At 51.9% G+C, this 14,892-nt stretch overlaps 1 protein-coding gene across 1 annotated transcript in view; it reads right to left on the reverse strand.

Annotated features, from left to right (window-relative positions):
- Nucleotides 1–470: 470 nt before the first annotated feature.
- The window catches only part of Coro2b (coronin 2B), a 112,726-nt gene continuing 98,304 nt past the window's right edge, over nt 471–14,892 (reverse strand). The window contains exons 4-12 of the mRNA XM_021171628.2: nt 13,301–13,450; nt 12,223–12,387; nt 10,160–10,276; nt 9,883–9,987; nt 8,852–8,948; nt 7,502–7,614; nt 7,107–7,197; nt 6,763–6,902; nt 471–2,394 (exon numbers count right to left, since the gene is read on the reverse strand). Coding sequence (XP_021027287.2) covers nt 2,263–2,394; nt 6,763–6,902; nt 7,107–7,197; nt 7,502–7,614; nt 8,852–8,948; nt 9,883–9,987; nt 10,160–10,276; nt 12,223–12,387; nt 13,301–13,450 — 1,110 coding nt within the window. The 3' untranslated portion in view covers nt 471–2,262. The remainder of the gene's footprint in view (nt 2,395–6,762; nt 6,903–7,106; nt 7,198–7,501; nt 7,615–8,851; nt 8,949–9,882; nt 9,988–10,159; nt 10,277–12,222; nt 12,388–13,300; nt 13,451–14,892) is intronic.

Genomic DNA, 14,892 nt, shown 5'->3' on the forward strand with positions numbered 1-14,892 from the left:
TGTGTTCATGTATACAAGTGCCCAAGAGTGCCATGACAAACGCATGGAGGTCAGAGGACAATTGGAGTCTGTTTTCTCCTTCTACAACTCAGGCTGTCAGGTTTGGTGGTGGGTCCCTTTTCCCCAGAACAGTAGTTCTGAATTACACTGAATAATATGCAGGGCATTTTTGTCTGTCAACTAGGTGGAGGTTGCCATGACACCTGGAGTGTTAAGGCAGGCAGGGACACTGACAAGTGTACAGTGTACAGGACAGCCCCCTCAGCAAAGCACTGTCGTTCCTGGGGCTGTCAACAGTGTCAGATGAACAGAATGTGGCAGGATAGCTGTACAGAGGTAGCTGTCATTTCAAAAAGACAGAGGAGCTGAGTGTGCCGCTGGCCACAGAGACAACGAGGTGACCAACGTAGGATCTCCCTGCAGCTAAATGACATGGCCAGATAGCGTGAAAACATGGCTTGATACATGGCTTGATAACCTGAAAACATTTTATTTCAATTCTAACCTTGGGAGGCAGCATAAATAATCACAGAAGACCACAAAGGTCAATGGAGAGAAAGAAAATTCCAGAAGTGTGGAGGGGAGATGAAAGCTGACAGTCTAGCTGTGGTGGTGCGGAGGAGAACTCGCTTCAGCACGCTGGGAGCAGGGAACGTCGGTGGTTGGAGAGGAGAGGCCCCAGGGCTGGGGAAATCTCACAGCTCGCCTGGAGGGCATCTGCAGTTGGGAAGTTTTGCAGGGTGGGCAGGCAAGAAGTGTCCTATGTATAACAGACCCTAGCCAGTGACAGAGGTCCCCACATCTCCTCTACCCAAAGGGTGGTGACTGCCCTGACACCAGTGCTTTTGAGCTCCATGTGTTAGGTGGGGAATGGAGAGAGGGAGGGGAGAGGGGCTAAAGCAAGCGTGTCGAGGACCAAAGAGATGCCGCATCCCAGAGCTGCGTGCAGAGGGCCATTTCCTGGTTACCTTCACTGTAAAGTAGGGCAGATGCACGAGTAGGTGAGATCTATGTGTCAAAAACCTGGGTAAACTTTAAAGTGCTATGTGGGTGGAGTGGCTGTGGTCATCCTGTGTGTGTAAGGCTGAAAGTGGCTGAGATAGCAGGGTTGGGAGTGGGAAGGGAGTGGGGTGGAGGGAGACACAGGCAGAGGGTCCCTGGAAGCCATCTTGCTCTGCCTGCCCTAGGGCCAAGCTCTATCCTTTCTCTCTGCCTCAGCTTCCAGGAAGAGGCCTCACTGTCAGATGGAGCCCCCCCCCCCCCCCCCCCCCCCCGGGAGTGAGAGCAAGGAGCGCAGGCCAGGAGGGTCCAGGGCACTAAGTGTGAGAGCCTCAGCCTGCCTGTTGGCACTACTGGTGTTGGGCAGACAGTGGAAGTGGCTTCCAGGTCTCTTTCTGGGGAAGCCCACAAGGGGATTGGCATCTCAGTACAGTGGGAAGGGCCCTGGCGGCGGGGCTCTGGAGACCAAGGGTACTTGGTCTGCTGCTGACCCTCTGAGTGACCCCTCGGTTCTGTCATTTGACAGGTAGGGACACTAATCCTTACTCTGCCTGCTTCACGAATTAAATGGAAAAGGGGTGTAAAAGAGTTTTGAAGAGAACCACAGGGTAGGTAGGCAAAGGGTCATTATGGCCGTGGAGCACGTCCTCTTCATTCCCTGAAGACAAAGGGGTGGGAGGGGGTTCAGAAAGAAAAGGGCGGGCTGCCAGGCGCTCACCATTGGGTGAGATGACTTGAGCTTGCTCGGCAGCAGGGAGCAGAAGGAGGCAGAAGGTGGGCAGAGCGCTCTCCCCTCAATCCAGCCCTCTCTGTGCTTCAGAAGGAATGCTGGGGTCAGAGCAACTGGTTCCTGTGTTGTTAAGTCCTGGCAGCCCCTCTGCAGGGGACACATTCAAGGTCTAAACCAGGATGTAATCCCGCTCATCCTGTCCCTCTGAGGAGACTTGCAGGAAGCCACGGGGGAAAGCCTGGCTCTTGGGGCTGCAAGGAAAAGCCGCAGCCAGTCAGGGGTAGGCTTTTCAGGAGAGGCTGGGGGACCGGTGTTAGCATGAAGTCAGGAGGTCAAAGGTCAGCTTCCAGTTCTTGAGGTGGTAGGTAGGGTCTACCGACTGGTCCCCAGCTCCAGTCCAGGCCCTGTCTCTGGGCTCTACAGATAAGAGGCAGTTTAGGGACCAGTAAAAACAACGGAGAGATCGGCTTGGAAAACAGCCCGAGGCGGGGCTTGCTCAGCCCAAGGCGGGGCTAACACAGCCCGAGGCGGGGCTAGCAGTTCTTGGGGTTGTTGCGCAGGTTTTTCAGTTCGAGCTGGAGCTGACGGAGCCGGATGTCCTTCTGTGCCAGCTCCTCTTTCAGCCTCCGAATCTCATCCTGCTGCCTGAAGAACATCCTGAGGAGCTGGGGTACAGCAAGGGGTGCAGGGAGAGAGTAGGTGAGGAGGACTTTGGAGGACCAAGGTTTTTAGACGCCCCATCCCACCCCACCCAGACCTGCCATGCCCGCTCACCTGCCCCAGGCCTCCTCCCACCCTGAGACAGCCAGCTCGGTGCTCTCTGCAGTTATCCTCTGGGGCTCCTATTTACCCCTGATGGGAGAACAGTAAAGCATGGGAGCCACGCAGGCCTGTCCGAGGGAGGCCGCTTCTCAGCATCTCAAGCTGGCCCCTTTATGGGTCTGAACTAAAGCCTTTGTTTGTTTAAGATAGGGGTTCACTCTAGCTCATTCCGGTCTGAGGCTGGCTTTGAACTCCTGATCCTCCTGCCTCCACTTCCCTTCTGCCCCACCCCCCACCCCCCATCCTTTTCTTCTTTCTTGTAGCTCAGGTTGGCTACATTCCAACTTGCTATGTAGCAGAGAATGGCTCAAACTCCGGGTGTTCCTGCTTCTGCCTCTTAAAAAAAAAATCTAAGACTTTTCTTTTAAAGACAAGATCTCATATAGCCCATGCTGGCCTCAAACTTCCTAAGTAGCTGAGCATGACCTTGAACTCAGGATCTTCCTGTCTCTTCCTCCCAGGCGCTAAGGTTATCTGTGTTGTTGTTGCTCTGTTTTAGAGGATCGAACCCAGAGCCAGTCCCTCTTCTCTTCTTGAGGCCATTGAGGGTACAGAATGATACTTGGCCTTGTGTGTGCGTCTGTGCGCAGTGGTTCAGGTTCTGGCGAACATGGGTAAAGAGTTGGTACCCTGGCAGACCTTCGTACAGTCAACTCCCTGGGTCTACCAGATTCTGATTGCTTCTGTGAAATATACTAACAGATGCCCACAAAACACTGACTGGGAAAGTAGGCTACCACCAGGGACCCTGCACTTGAACAAGCCACATTCTTGCTTGGTCTGTGCTTCAGTTCCTGCCTTGAGGTTCCTGCCTTCCCTCAGTGATGAACTGCGATGTGGAAGTGTAAGTCAGATAAACTCATTCCTCTCCAACTTACTTTAGCCATAGTAACTTACCACAGCACTAGAAAGCAAGCTGGGATATCCACAGTCATTGTGTTGGGAGGTTCTGGCATGATTACATTTGATTATGTATGTGCTTTTATAATTTAATTAAGTATAACATACACCAATGAGGACAGAGCATTGCCATTTCTATAAAAATGTTAAGTAGAGAGTAGTCTTGCTAAAGGCAATGCTTAAACAACCAAGTATAGGTGACGTTACCATGGAGGCTGGTTATAGTGGCTTTCCAACCATACGCACCTGTCAAATGTCCCAGGCCTGGAGCTGGGATGCAGCTCACCTGGTAGCGTATTGTCTAGCATGCGAAAAGTATTGGGTTTGCTACCCAGCACTATATAAAACAGACGTGGTGTCACATGCCTGTAATCTCAGCAACCAAGAGAAGGAGAAGTTCAAGATCACCCTTGGATAAATAGTGAGTTTGAGGTCAGCCAGGGCTATAGGAAAGCCTGTCACAACACTAAACAACACACACACACACACACACACAGCCTAATCTGGCCTAGAACTCACTATGTAGCCCATGCTATCTCAAACTCATGGCAATCCTCCTGCCTCAGCTTCCCGATGCTGATCTTTCCGGCACCCGCCATCATGCCCTGCTTCTGAGCTGTCTGTCTCCTTACCCGTAGATGGCTGTTTCCCTTTCTTGTCCTGCTTGCTTATCAGTTATTTCCTGGCTTTCAGAATGTCATAACTATGGGTAAAGCCGAGGCCTCGGCGTCTGAGTTATTTCTTCCCAAAGTGGGAGAGGCACGGCTTAGCCACAGGAGGATGGCGGGCTCTGTCTCACCTGCACAGAGAACTCAGAATGCTTTCCCCAGGTCACTGGTTCCAATCCATATAGGCATCTGGGTAGCTGGATGTCACTCCACTTCATCCTCTCCGGCCCTCCTGCTTCACCCTCAGGGCTGAGACAGGGATCCAGCCCTCACGATTGCTCACTTGGGCAATCTCGGCAACCCATATTTCTGCCTTCAAAAGGCAGGGTTCGTTTTTTCTTTCTTTAATTTTCTTTTATTAAAAAATGTTTTTAAAACTGAAAATGTTAAATATAAATAAAAATAAGAAAAATGGTCCCAGGAGCTCCCTAGCGCCTGCCACTCAGCTTTGCTCCAGTTCCAAGTCTCCAAGTCTTCCACCACCGCCTGGGTTATTTTGAGAAGAACCCTGTTCATCACAAGATTTCATCCATTCTAGAACTATGAACATCCTATGAACATCTTTCTTTCTTTCTTTCTTTCTTTCTTTCTTTCTTTCTTTCTTTCTTTCTTTCTTTCTTTCTGTCTGTCTGTCTGTCTGTCTCTCTCTCTCTCTCTCTCTTTCTTTCTTTCTTTTTTTTTTTTTTTTTGGTTTTTTGAGACAGGGTTTCTCTGTGTAGCCCTAGCTGTCCTGGAACTCACTCTGTAGACCAGGCTGGCCTTGAACTCAGAAATCCGCCTGCCTCTGCCTCCCGAGTGCTGGGATTAAAGGCGTGCGCCACCACTCCCGGCTACGAACATCTTTCTACAGTGGTACATAACCTTTCTCCCCTATCCCAGGTCTCTAACTCAGTATGGATTTTACTTCAGAGGCGCTAGGATTACAGGTGTCTACCATATATGCCCAGTTGATGTGGTACTGGGTATCGAACCCAGGTCCTTTGGCATACTAGACAAGCATTCTATTAGCTGAGCCACACCCCCAGCCCGCATAGACACATGTCATGCCTGTGATCAAGCTGCCTGCCAGATGCTCTTTTAAGGATGATCCCTGAGGTGAAGTGCAGTGAGCTTTACTGATGATGGTGATAGTTTGTGGACCAACAGCCTGATCTAAGATGGTGCTTGCCATTCTCCCTACTGAACTGAGCTGAACCTAGCAGCTTGTGCCAAACACGCAGGGCATGGCAGCATTGGTGATGGATCATCCCAGATCACCTTACAGAACCTCTTTGCCTTCCACCTTGGACTCCTCTCTTGCTGTGCAGGAAGTTGGCTGACATGGCGAAAGCTAGCATTTACTGAAGTCCACGTGGCTGGGACAGTGAGGACTGAGGTCCTCTGCCTGATAGCAGCTATGAGAATCAATATCCAAGCAGGTCCTCCCTTAGCTAGGACCCCCGGCTGTGACTGCGGCCCCAGCTGACATAGCTGCAGCTCATAAGCGACTTGAACCACAGGCACCCAGAGATGGCTGAAAGCTGATCAGCCTTGGTGAGGTATTTTGCTTTGAGTATGGAATGTCCACCCCCCCCATGTGTTTGAACACGTTGTTTCTAACTGGGGGTCCTATCTGGGAAGGTTGGGGAACCTTTAGGAGGTGATGCCTCCCTAGGTGAGATTATAAATTTTATAGCCCCGCCCTACTTCCTGTTCACTCTCTGTTTCCCGATTGTTGAGTAATGGGACCAGATGCCTCTTCCTGGTGCTGCCGTGATTTCCCTGCCATAGTGGACTGTATCCCCTCCGACTGTAGGCTCCCCCCAAACCCTCCCTGCTTCCTCCTTCAGGTATTTTAGTCACAACAATGAGAAAGGTAACCAATCCTTGGGGCTGTAAATAGGCTGTGGGTAATGTGTTACACAGCAACAGAGGGCTAACGCAGCCAGCCTCTCTGAGCACTTAGCGTGAGCCATGAAGACTGCTGGGTACTGTGCCCCGTCTCTTTAGCGTCACAACAGCTGGACAAGTCAGGACACTCAGTGGAAATGGCAGAGCCCAAATTCATACACAGATGGACTTATACAACCAATCGGGCTTCCAGCTGCATCAGGCCATGGGTCTGACACACAGTAGGCATCCTGTAACTGCCAGCTGAGCTGAGCTGTGTTGGCATGTGGGCCTGGGGGGGAGGGTGGTGACAGCCTGAAAGCAGCTAACTTCAGAGGCCGTGGACAGCTCTAGCTGTGTCAGCATGAGCTCTTACTCCTCGATGGTACAAAGAGGCCGCTTGTAAACAGACAGCCTCTTCCACTGGAGGCAGGAAACGTGGCAGACCAGCAAGCAGGAAGGCAAGGCCGGCTGTGATGAGGAGGCCAGGAAGAGGGACCCTCTTGGTGATTTACAGTGTTCACAACACATGAGGATGATGTTCGGTCTCTGTCAGTGAATTTGAGGTTTGGAGGGAGACAGATCTCTCTGACATCCCAGCTTCCAAGTTCATTCCAGGTCAGAGGCAAAGGGAACCAACTCCATGTTACTTACAGAATGTGTCACTGATAGAAAACTGTCCCAGGATAGAGCTGCCTTCCAAGCCTGAAGCTCACAGTGACGACATAAAGGCCTGGCTCTTCCTGAAGTGTGGGGGACACTCTGCAGCCTTACCTCATTCTCTGTCCTGGGTGGGACATTTTCTAATAAATCTATGCCGTTGACCACAACGCTCTTCTTTTCTCTGATGGGGGCCTTAAATACCACTTTTGAAGACTTCTTATAGCCTTCCTTCAGAGACATTAGCACGGGATCTGGGAAGGCAATGGAGACACTGTCATCCAACAGGCTGGGCTATAGAGGGACATATCACTGTACCAAGCTTGCTGGCTGTGTGGGAGAAAGGGCACACGTGGACAGGGGATCATGCAGAGGAAGCTAGCTAAGCTGGAGAGTAGCTCTTCTGTGGCTCCCCCGCGCCCGTGCCCGCCCCCGCCCCCGCCCGCCCGCAGAGGTACCTCGGTTGATGCCTCCCAGCCATTCATCAGGGGTCAGCGCTGGCTCTGTGCCTGGTGTCATGGGGTAAATGTCCTCCTGGTAGGAATCTGACTGCACGGGGGAGGAAGAAGGGAAAGGATATCTGGGAACCGCTGGGAAAGCCGGGACCATCTAGCTGGGCGCACTCCTACCATCCCACCTCAAAGTCTTTGTCCTCCCCGGGCCTCCCTTCAAGAACTGACCCCTTTCATGCAAACCAACCATCCCCACCTGAGAGTGTCCTCCGCCCCCTACTTCAGGTGGAGCCTGAATATTCTAGTCCCCGCCCGACACCTCCTTTATCTGGGTTCATCTGGGCTTCTGGTTAGTAAGATTGAACATGGGGCCCTTTGCAGCCCAACCCAGGCCCACTCACCCTCCGGGGTACAATCATGGAGATGGGTTCAATCAGGCCCTTGAGGGTCACCAGCTTGTAGAAGCGGAAGACCTCGCAGGCAGACACATCCAACCCATGCTTGGGCATGACACCTAGAGAGACACGGGGCTTTATGGGGACCTCTCTGTCCCTGCTCACGGTCTGACATTCTCAGGCTGGCTGCAGTTTGGGTGCAAGGACCCATCCAGAGGCCAGAAGCTTGAGTGGGCCTCTGACTGATGATAGTCAGTATCTGCCAGGGGAGGGGGCAGGCAAGGTTAAGGTCATGTATCCCGGGCTGGCCTCAAACTCAAGACACGAAGTTAACAAGGCTGCAGGGCCTAGCACCTTCTGGAATGAACTGTCTTCCCTCTGCCTCTTTGTCTCAGTCTGCAGAGAACAGAAAGGAGGGCAAAGCCACTCTCCACGCCAGAAGTTTCAACACAGCCCAAGAGACAGCTTGCTGTTGATCGTCTAGAAGCAGCAGTACTTGCATGTGTTGTCTGTGCTTCGCTAGCCAGACTGTCCCGAGCAGCTTCGCCTCCTGAGTAGGCAGAGCTTGCACGGTGGTAGGAGCTCAGCTTGGGCTTCTATAAATGGGATTTGAGCCGGGACTCTGCCCCTTTTCCACACAGGAGTTCTTGGGTGAGTCACTAACTCTGAACTTTTGCTTCGTTGGGCAGAAGTGGCCCCACCCCGTTGTGAGGTCATGGGGGAGCGAAGCACGTAGATGATTGGCACCTGCCTGGCAGCGTGCCAAGCACAGACAGACCATGTGCCTTTCCTGTAGTGTGAGTCTGAGGGAGGGCTCTAGGTCTTTCCAACTGGGATGGAAGCTGCTCTTCCAAAGAGATTTCTACACTCCTCTCCCTTCCACCCATCTCTCCTCCCTCCCTCTTTATTGAGACAGGGTCTCACTGCATAGCCCCTGGTCTACCCTCAAACTCACAAAGTCTTCTGTTCCAAGACTCTCTGGGTGCTGGGATCCAAGGAAAATGGCGGAGCTCTTGCTTGCCCTGCTCGGCCTGGCCAGTTCTCCAGCTGGGGCTATAGACCTGGCTTCAGGGCCACTGAACCTCCCCATGTGAACCCCACTGTGGAGTGAGTCTCTGCATCTGCAGCTGAGACAGCCCATACCCTGCAGGCTGCTGCTGACAGAGCTAGCCAAGCTGGTGCCATGAGTGACAGGCTAGGTACAGGGGAGCTGGCCTGCCGAAGGTGGCACGCGTGGGTCCCATTCCCATCTGCTCGCTGACTGTGGCTTGGGAGTCTGACTATTGTGTAAAGGGGATCCTGTGTATGCCCAAGACAATAAATATCATCTCCTGCTCTGCACATCCAGGTCCTTACCTAGGCCTTTCTGTGGGGCTGGGGAGCGGAACTCCATGAGGTAGCTCAGGTAGGGCTTCTCCGTGCTGATCTCATAGTACCGGATGTTTCCATCCCCCTGAGGGTAGCAGAGAAGCAAAGAGAGAGAGTAGAGGGCAGGCTCCAGCAGACCTAGGCCCAAGGTGCTGTAGGAGAAAGCTAACCCTGTGCCTCAGAGGTGGCCAGGAGACGAAAGAGACCTGTACTTTAGGCCTTGGTAGCTCTACTAGGGGCAGGAGTGGATATGGGATGGTATATACATGATATGTGTGTATGTGTGATCACAGTGAGTGTCTGTATGGTACATGGGATTTGTGTGATGTGTGTGCTGTGTGAGTGTGTGTGTGGCACGTGTGCAGTGTAGCATGTTTGTATAGTGTGTCTATGCTGTGACGTGTGTATGCATTTATGGTACATATGGTATGTATGTATGGTATATGTAGGTGTAGTGCATTGTAGTATATATTATTGTCTGTATAATGTGTATGTATGTAATGTGGTGTGTATGTATAGCCTGTGTGACATGTATGTATGTGGCAGCATACATGGGTAGTGTCATGTGTGATATGTGTGCAGTGTACTATGTATGTATGGTCTCTGTGGTGCATATGTATGGTGCAGTCAGTATGTGTGGTATGTATGTGGTATGTACATTATATGTGCAATGTAGTGTTTGGTGTGATGTGTGTGGTGGGTTGGTTTTGTCATGTCCATACAGCCTTTCTGACAAGGCCACATTGGAAGATCTCTTGACAGGTGTTTCATCTTCTGCCATTGGTCACATGTCAGACTTATATCTTTATCTTTCCAGTCCGACTTGTCCCGAAAGGAATTCTCAGTCACTGACATTTCAGAAGAACGACAGAGGTGTAGATAGAAGTGGTGAGAGCTAGGGGCTGGGCTGGCTCATGGGAAGCCACAATGATTAGGTTGGTTTTCTTAGGGATAAGACCAGAGAGACATTCTAGTGGGGACTGGAATCTCCCGCTAATTAACAGTCCCCTTCCCCCTACCTTTCCAGCCAGGTAGAGCATGTGGGTATCAGCATCATAGAATGGGAACAGGAGGCCTGAGAGTCCATCAATTTCTTCTTCGATCATTGGCATGGACAGATCCTCCTGTAGGGAGGAGGTTGGTGTTGGTCAGGCTGCATCTAAGAAGAGAGTGTGGCTCCTTCCCAAATCCCAGCACAGCCACCAGAGCAGCAGACCCCTCCAGCAGAGACCTCAGGAGCTCAGATATAGGCTGGCTGCCACTCCCTGCCCTCCGGCTGGCATCCCAGTGGCTGACCTGGTCCCAGAGGGCGATCTGTCTTGTGTTCCACCTGGAGACCCCTGTCGTGAGGAGCCGCTTCATGTTGCCCAGGAACACTACCCGGTTCACTCTGTGGTTTTTGCAGTTTGCCTCCTGGAGGGGACAGAGACCATAGGTGAGCCAGGACCCTCAGAATGTGGCTCTGTAGAGAGTTGAATGGAGTGGTGGTTCCCCAAGACCCATGTCCTAGTTAGAGGGTGCTGTGACTGCCCCCTGATTTAGATGAAAAAGATCCTTGCATGTGTAATTTGGCTGTGAATCCTGAGATGGAGAGACAGCTATGATTTTCACAGGTAGGATCTAAATACCATCCCCAGGGTCTCTGTAAGAGAGGGGTGAGGTCATACAGTGCATAGGGAGAGACATCACCACCTTGGAGGCAGGGACAGGGACAGGGACTAGAGTGGGACAGCCACAAGCCAGCATGCCAGCAGCCCCCAGAAGTGAGAAGAAGCAAGAACAAGTCTGGAATTTGGTAAGTTGAGGCAGGAGGATTACAAGTTGCAGGACAGCATAGGCTACACAGAGCTCAACAGTGAGACCCTGTTTCAAGAAAACAAAACAAGGATTGGAGAGATGGCTACATTGATAATATGCTCAGTGTGCAAGCAGGAGTCCTGAGTTCAATCTTTGCAAAAGGCACTTGCCTCAGAGCCTGAAGCCCTGAGTCAGATTCCAGGAACCTATATGGTAGAAGAGAATTAATGCCTTTGAGTTGTCACCTGATCTCCATGTGTGAACTCCTTCCCCAATACACGCAAAATTAATAAATGTAGAATATTTTCAAAAACTAAAAAGCTACGTGGTGGCCTTTGCAATTCCAGCCCTGGGAGATGGAAACAAGCAGTTCCCTAGGCTTGCTGGCTAGTCAGCCTAGCTGTATCAGTGACAGTGGGTTCAGCGAGAGATCCTGCCTCAAAAAAACAATGTGGAGAGCAACTGAAGAAGACACTTGCCCTCATCCTCTGACATTCATGTGCACCTATACATGTCAGTGCATACGTGTGCACCTGTGTACACACACACAAACAAGAACTGAGTCTCCCCTAAAATCTCTGCAGGGAGAGCAGCCTGCAGACACAGCCACTTGGGACACCTAGATTCCTCTATCAGGAGAACAAGCTCCTCTTCTTTAAAGCTACTTAGCTTGAGGCTATTTGTTACAGTAGCTGCAGAATGCTGGGATACTAACACAGTTGTCTTCCAGCACAGAGCCCTGGGATTTAGGAAGCAAGGGCCTTGCATTATCCAGCCCAGCGGAAACAGGGAAGGGCTGGGTTATCCTTCACTAACTCCTCAGGGGCCTGTGTTGAGTATTGTCACAGTGGCGTTTCTTTTAACCTACGAAACATGTCCTAGGATGACCTCCCACCCTCACCCCATTTTCCTGCCTCGGTCTTCAAGTGCTGGGATTCCAGGCACGTGCTACCCCCCACGGTTCAGACAGAGCTGGGGATCAAGCCCAGGGCTCTGTGCATGGTTGGCAAGCTCCCTATCAATGGCTTCCTCTTAATTAAGTAGGCCTTTGTCCCCTGTCCTGCCCATCCGTATTTTCCATCTTCTAGAGCCTTATGGTTGCCATGTAGTAATTGTGGGTTACTCCCAAATAGCTCAGTCCCTTCTGTCTGAGTCTCAGGGAGGAGCCCCCCCACCAACCTCCCCATGTAGCTCCATCTGTGGACTGGAATCATGTGCCATTTGCCACAGGCACATCCTGTGCAGGTGACTGGTCAGTGAGTCCAAGGTCCTCTCCCTCTGTACCCATGATGGGACCTGGTTAACCCCAGGGACTCGGGGACTGAAGGTCCATTGCAGCAGGCAGAAGAATCAGTCCCCTTTAGGGGAGATGTCACTGTGGCAGGAAGAGTCCTCTGGTCCCTTACTGCCCACAACAAATCAGAGTTCCTACAGGCTGAGAATGGCCCTGAGCCGATAGACTGGTCCGAAGGTGTGATGGGTGAGAGGCAGGGCCCCAGCTCAACCCCATTCCTCCACAGACTCCAGCATCTCCTCCCCCTCAACAAAACAAATGGCTCCACCTGTAGAACACGGCCGGAGCGGGGTTCAATCACACGCAGCTTCTTGTCCTTGCATGTGGTGGTGAGCAGGCTGCCGTCTGTATTGAAGGACATGCAGAGGATCACGTCGGTGTGACAGTCAATCATTTTCACTGGCTCGCCTATGTCCAGGTTCCAGATGAGGACCTGTGAAAGTAGATGTGTAGTGGATAAAGTCACTGGCTGCTGTGGTCCTGGGTGCCTGTCCTTCATCCACACCAACAGCCCCGGGAGGAGCTGTCTGCACAAGGCCTGGGCTGCGCTAGGCTACAGGCTCATTGCCAAGGGTTCCATACAGAAAGGCAGATGCATCTACACACTACTACTACACACTGGGACCGTCACCTAGACAGGAGCTAAAATCACCTAGAAGGCAATGGTCTGGAAGGAGTGATCTGTGAGGGAGTGTCTAGACCAGGTTAACTGAGGCGGGAAGACCCGCCTTACAGATGCAGTGTGACCAGCTGCCGCATGAGCCTGCTCTCTTGGCAGACTCTACCTTCCACCTATGAGCCGAGATGACCCTTCCTTAAGCTGTTTCTTGTTGGGTATTTGGTCACAACAGCAGGAAAAGTAACCAAAACACATGCACGGAGAGTCTCCCACAGGCCCCAGTCTTGACTTGGTTTCTTCAAGAAATAAGGAGAGACATCACCCCCTTACTGGTTCCAGGTGGCTGACACGATAGGGTTTGGGGCTGCAATTTCCCCTGCAGCCCTGCATCTCAGGTTGCTCATTTTTCCTACTAGGAAGGCATGATCATCTCTTAGTTAGGAAGTTACCAGACAAAGGTTATAGGCATTGTGGTCTTCTAGTCCACTAAACTCCAGACAGGACAGGAAAGATGCCTTAAGCCCCCAAGACTCCCAGGAAAAATTTGTGCCCCGGAGATGGTCAGTCTTAGGTAGAGAATGAATAAGTGACTGACTGACCAAACGGGCCTATGTCAGTCAATGTGCTTAGACTATCCCCTGCTCTCCCCCTTGCCCCCCCGCATCCCCCACTGAGCCAGCTCTAGCCAGACTGCCCACTCCTGGACCGCCCCCTCCCCCAACCGCACCTTGTAGTCATAGCCAGCGCTGAACAGAATGTTGTTGGTCGTGGGGTGCCACTCAACCAGCCCCACACGGCGGCTGTGTCCGTGGAGCTCCAGGAGTGCCTCGGTCATGTTCCTCTTCAGCCCACCGTCAGGGATCTCCCAGATCCGCACCTGCAAAGGGAGAGCTTTAGTTGGACAGACAGGGGCAGGGGTACCACAGACCTGGGGAAGGAGCTAGTGCTAGACAACATGTAACCTCAGACAATGAACATTGTTTCCAGGTTTTTGTTTTGTTTTGTTGGTTTTGCTTGTTTGTTTTTGAAGAGGATCAAATGTAGCTCGAGATGACCTGAGATCAAATGTAACTCCAGATGACCCGAACCGTCTGACCTTGCCTCCACCTCTGGAGTGTTTAGATCACAGGAATGTGCCACCTTGACCTGTTTTATAGGATGCTGGGGACTGAACTCAGGGTTTCACGCATGCAGTCAAGCACTCTATCAGCTGAGCCTCTCCCTACCTCCCCAGCATGCTATTCCCCTGCCAGGCTCAGACAGTCACAGCAGCTTTTAGCAAGCACCAAATTAAAAATCTGCCTTCGGTTCCCCCCAGCAACCTGCTAAGGAAATCTGCTTCTCCTCCTTCTTCCCCAGCTCCTGTGCCCTTCATGGTGGGTCTTCTACTCTGTCCTGACCCTGGATGGACATCTGGGCAGAGGGAAGCTGTGGTCTAGGCTAAGAGATAACGGGCTCGAGGGCAGAGCATCAGGCTCGAGGTCAGGCTTGAGGGGCGAGCCTAAGCAGAGCCTGGATGGCGGAGCTGCTGTTTGCAGTCCTGTGTGAGCCAAGAAGCAAAAAAGGATGGTCTGTGGAGAGAAGGATGGACCAAAAATGGTCCTGGTGGGGAGCTCCAGAGAGAGGCACTGAGCCCCAGACAGACCATGGTTTCTAATGCTCATCCCACTGGGCTTCAGTGGCTCCATGCAGGCATTCGTCTCAACTGTTGCCATGTCATCTACAAGGCGGTGTGTATATGTGTCATGGGGGAGGTTGTCCCTGCTCTTGCCCTGCCTGGCCTACTGGGATTCAGAGTGAGATAGCGGTGATAACGGCTTATCAGTTATGAGGGGCTGTATATAGCTACAGAATTATGATGAGAAGTGGGATGCCGCCAGGTCCCATGTGTGTGTGTGTGTGTGTGTGTGTGTGTGTGTGTGTGTGTACACAAGTGTGTGCACTTGAGTGCAGTGCTCAAGGAGGCCGGAATATGGCACTAGATCACCTGGAGCTAGACTTACAGCAGTTGACGTGGGTGCTAGGAACCAAACTTGGATCCTCTAGAAGAGAAGTAGGCACACTTAACTAACCACTGAGCCATTTCCCAAGGCCCTTATATGGCCCTCTGTGATCTGCCATGGCGGTGTGAATGAGAATGTCCCCATAGGCTCTGTATTTGAACACTTTGTCCCTAAATTGGTAGTGTACTGTTTGGGGGAAATTCAGGAGGTGAATTGAAGGAAGGTAATTATTGAAGGAAGTAAGCCATTGGAGGTGGGCTTTGAGTAGTCCGTTCTCTCTCTCTCTCTCTCTCTCTCTCTCTCTCTCTCTCTCTCT

The sequence above is a fragment of the Mus caroli genome, chromosome 9, assembly GCF_900094665.2.
Source record: "Mus caroli chromosome 9, CAROLI_EIJ_v1.1, whole genome shotgun sequence".
Lineage (NCBI taxonomy): Eukaryota > Metazoa > Chordata > Mammalia > Rodentia > Muridae > Mus > Mus caroli.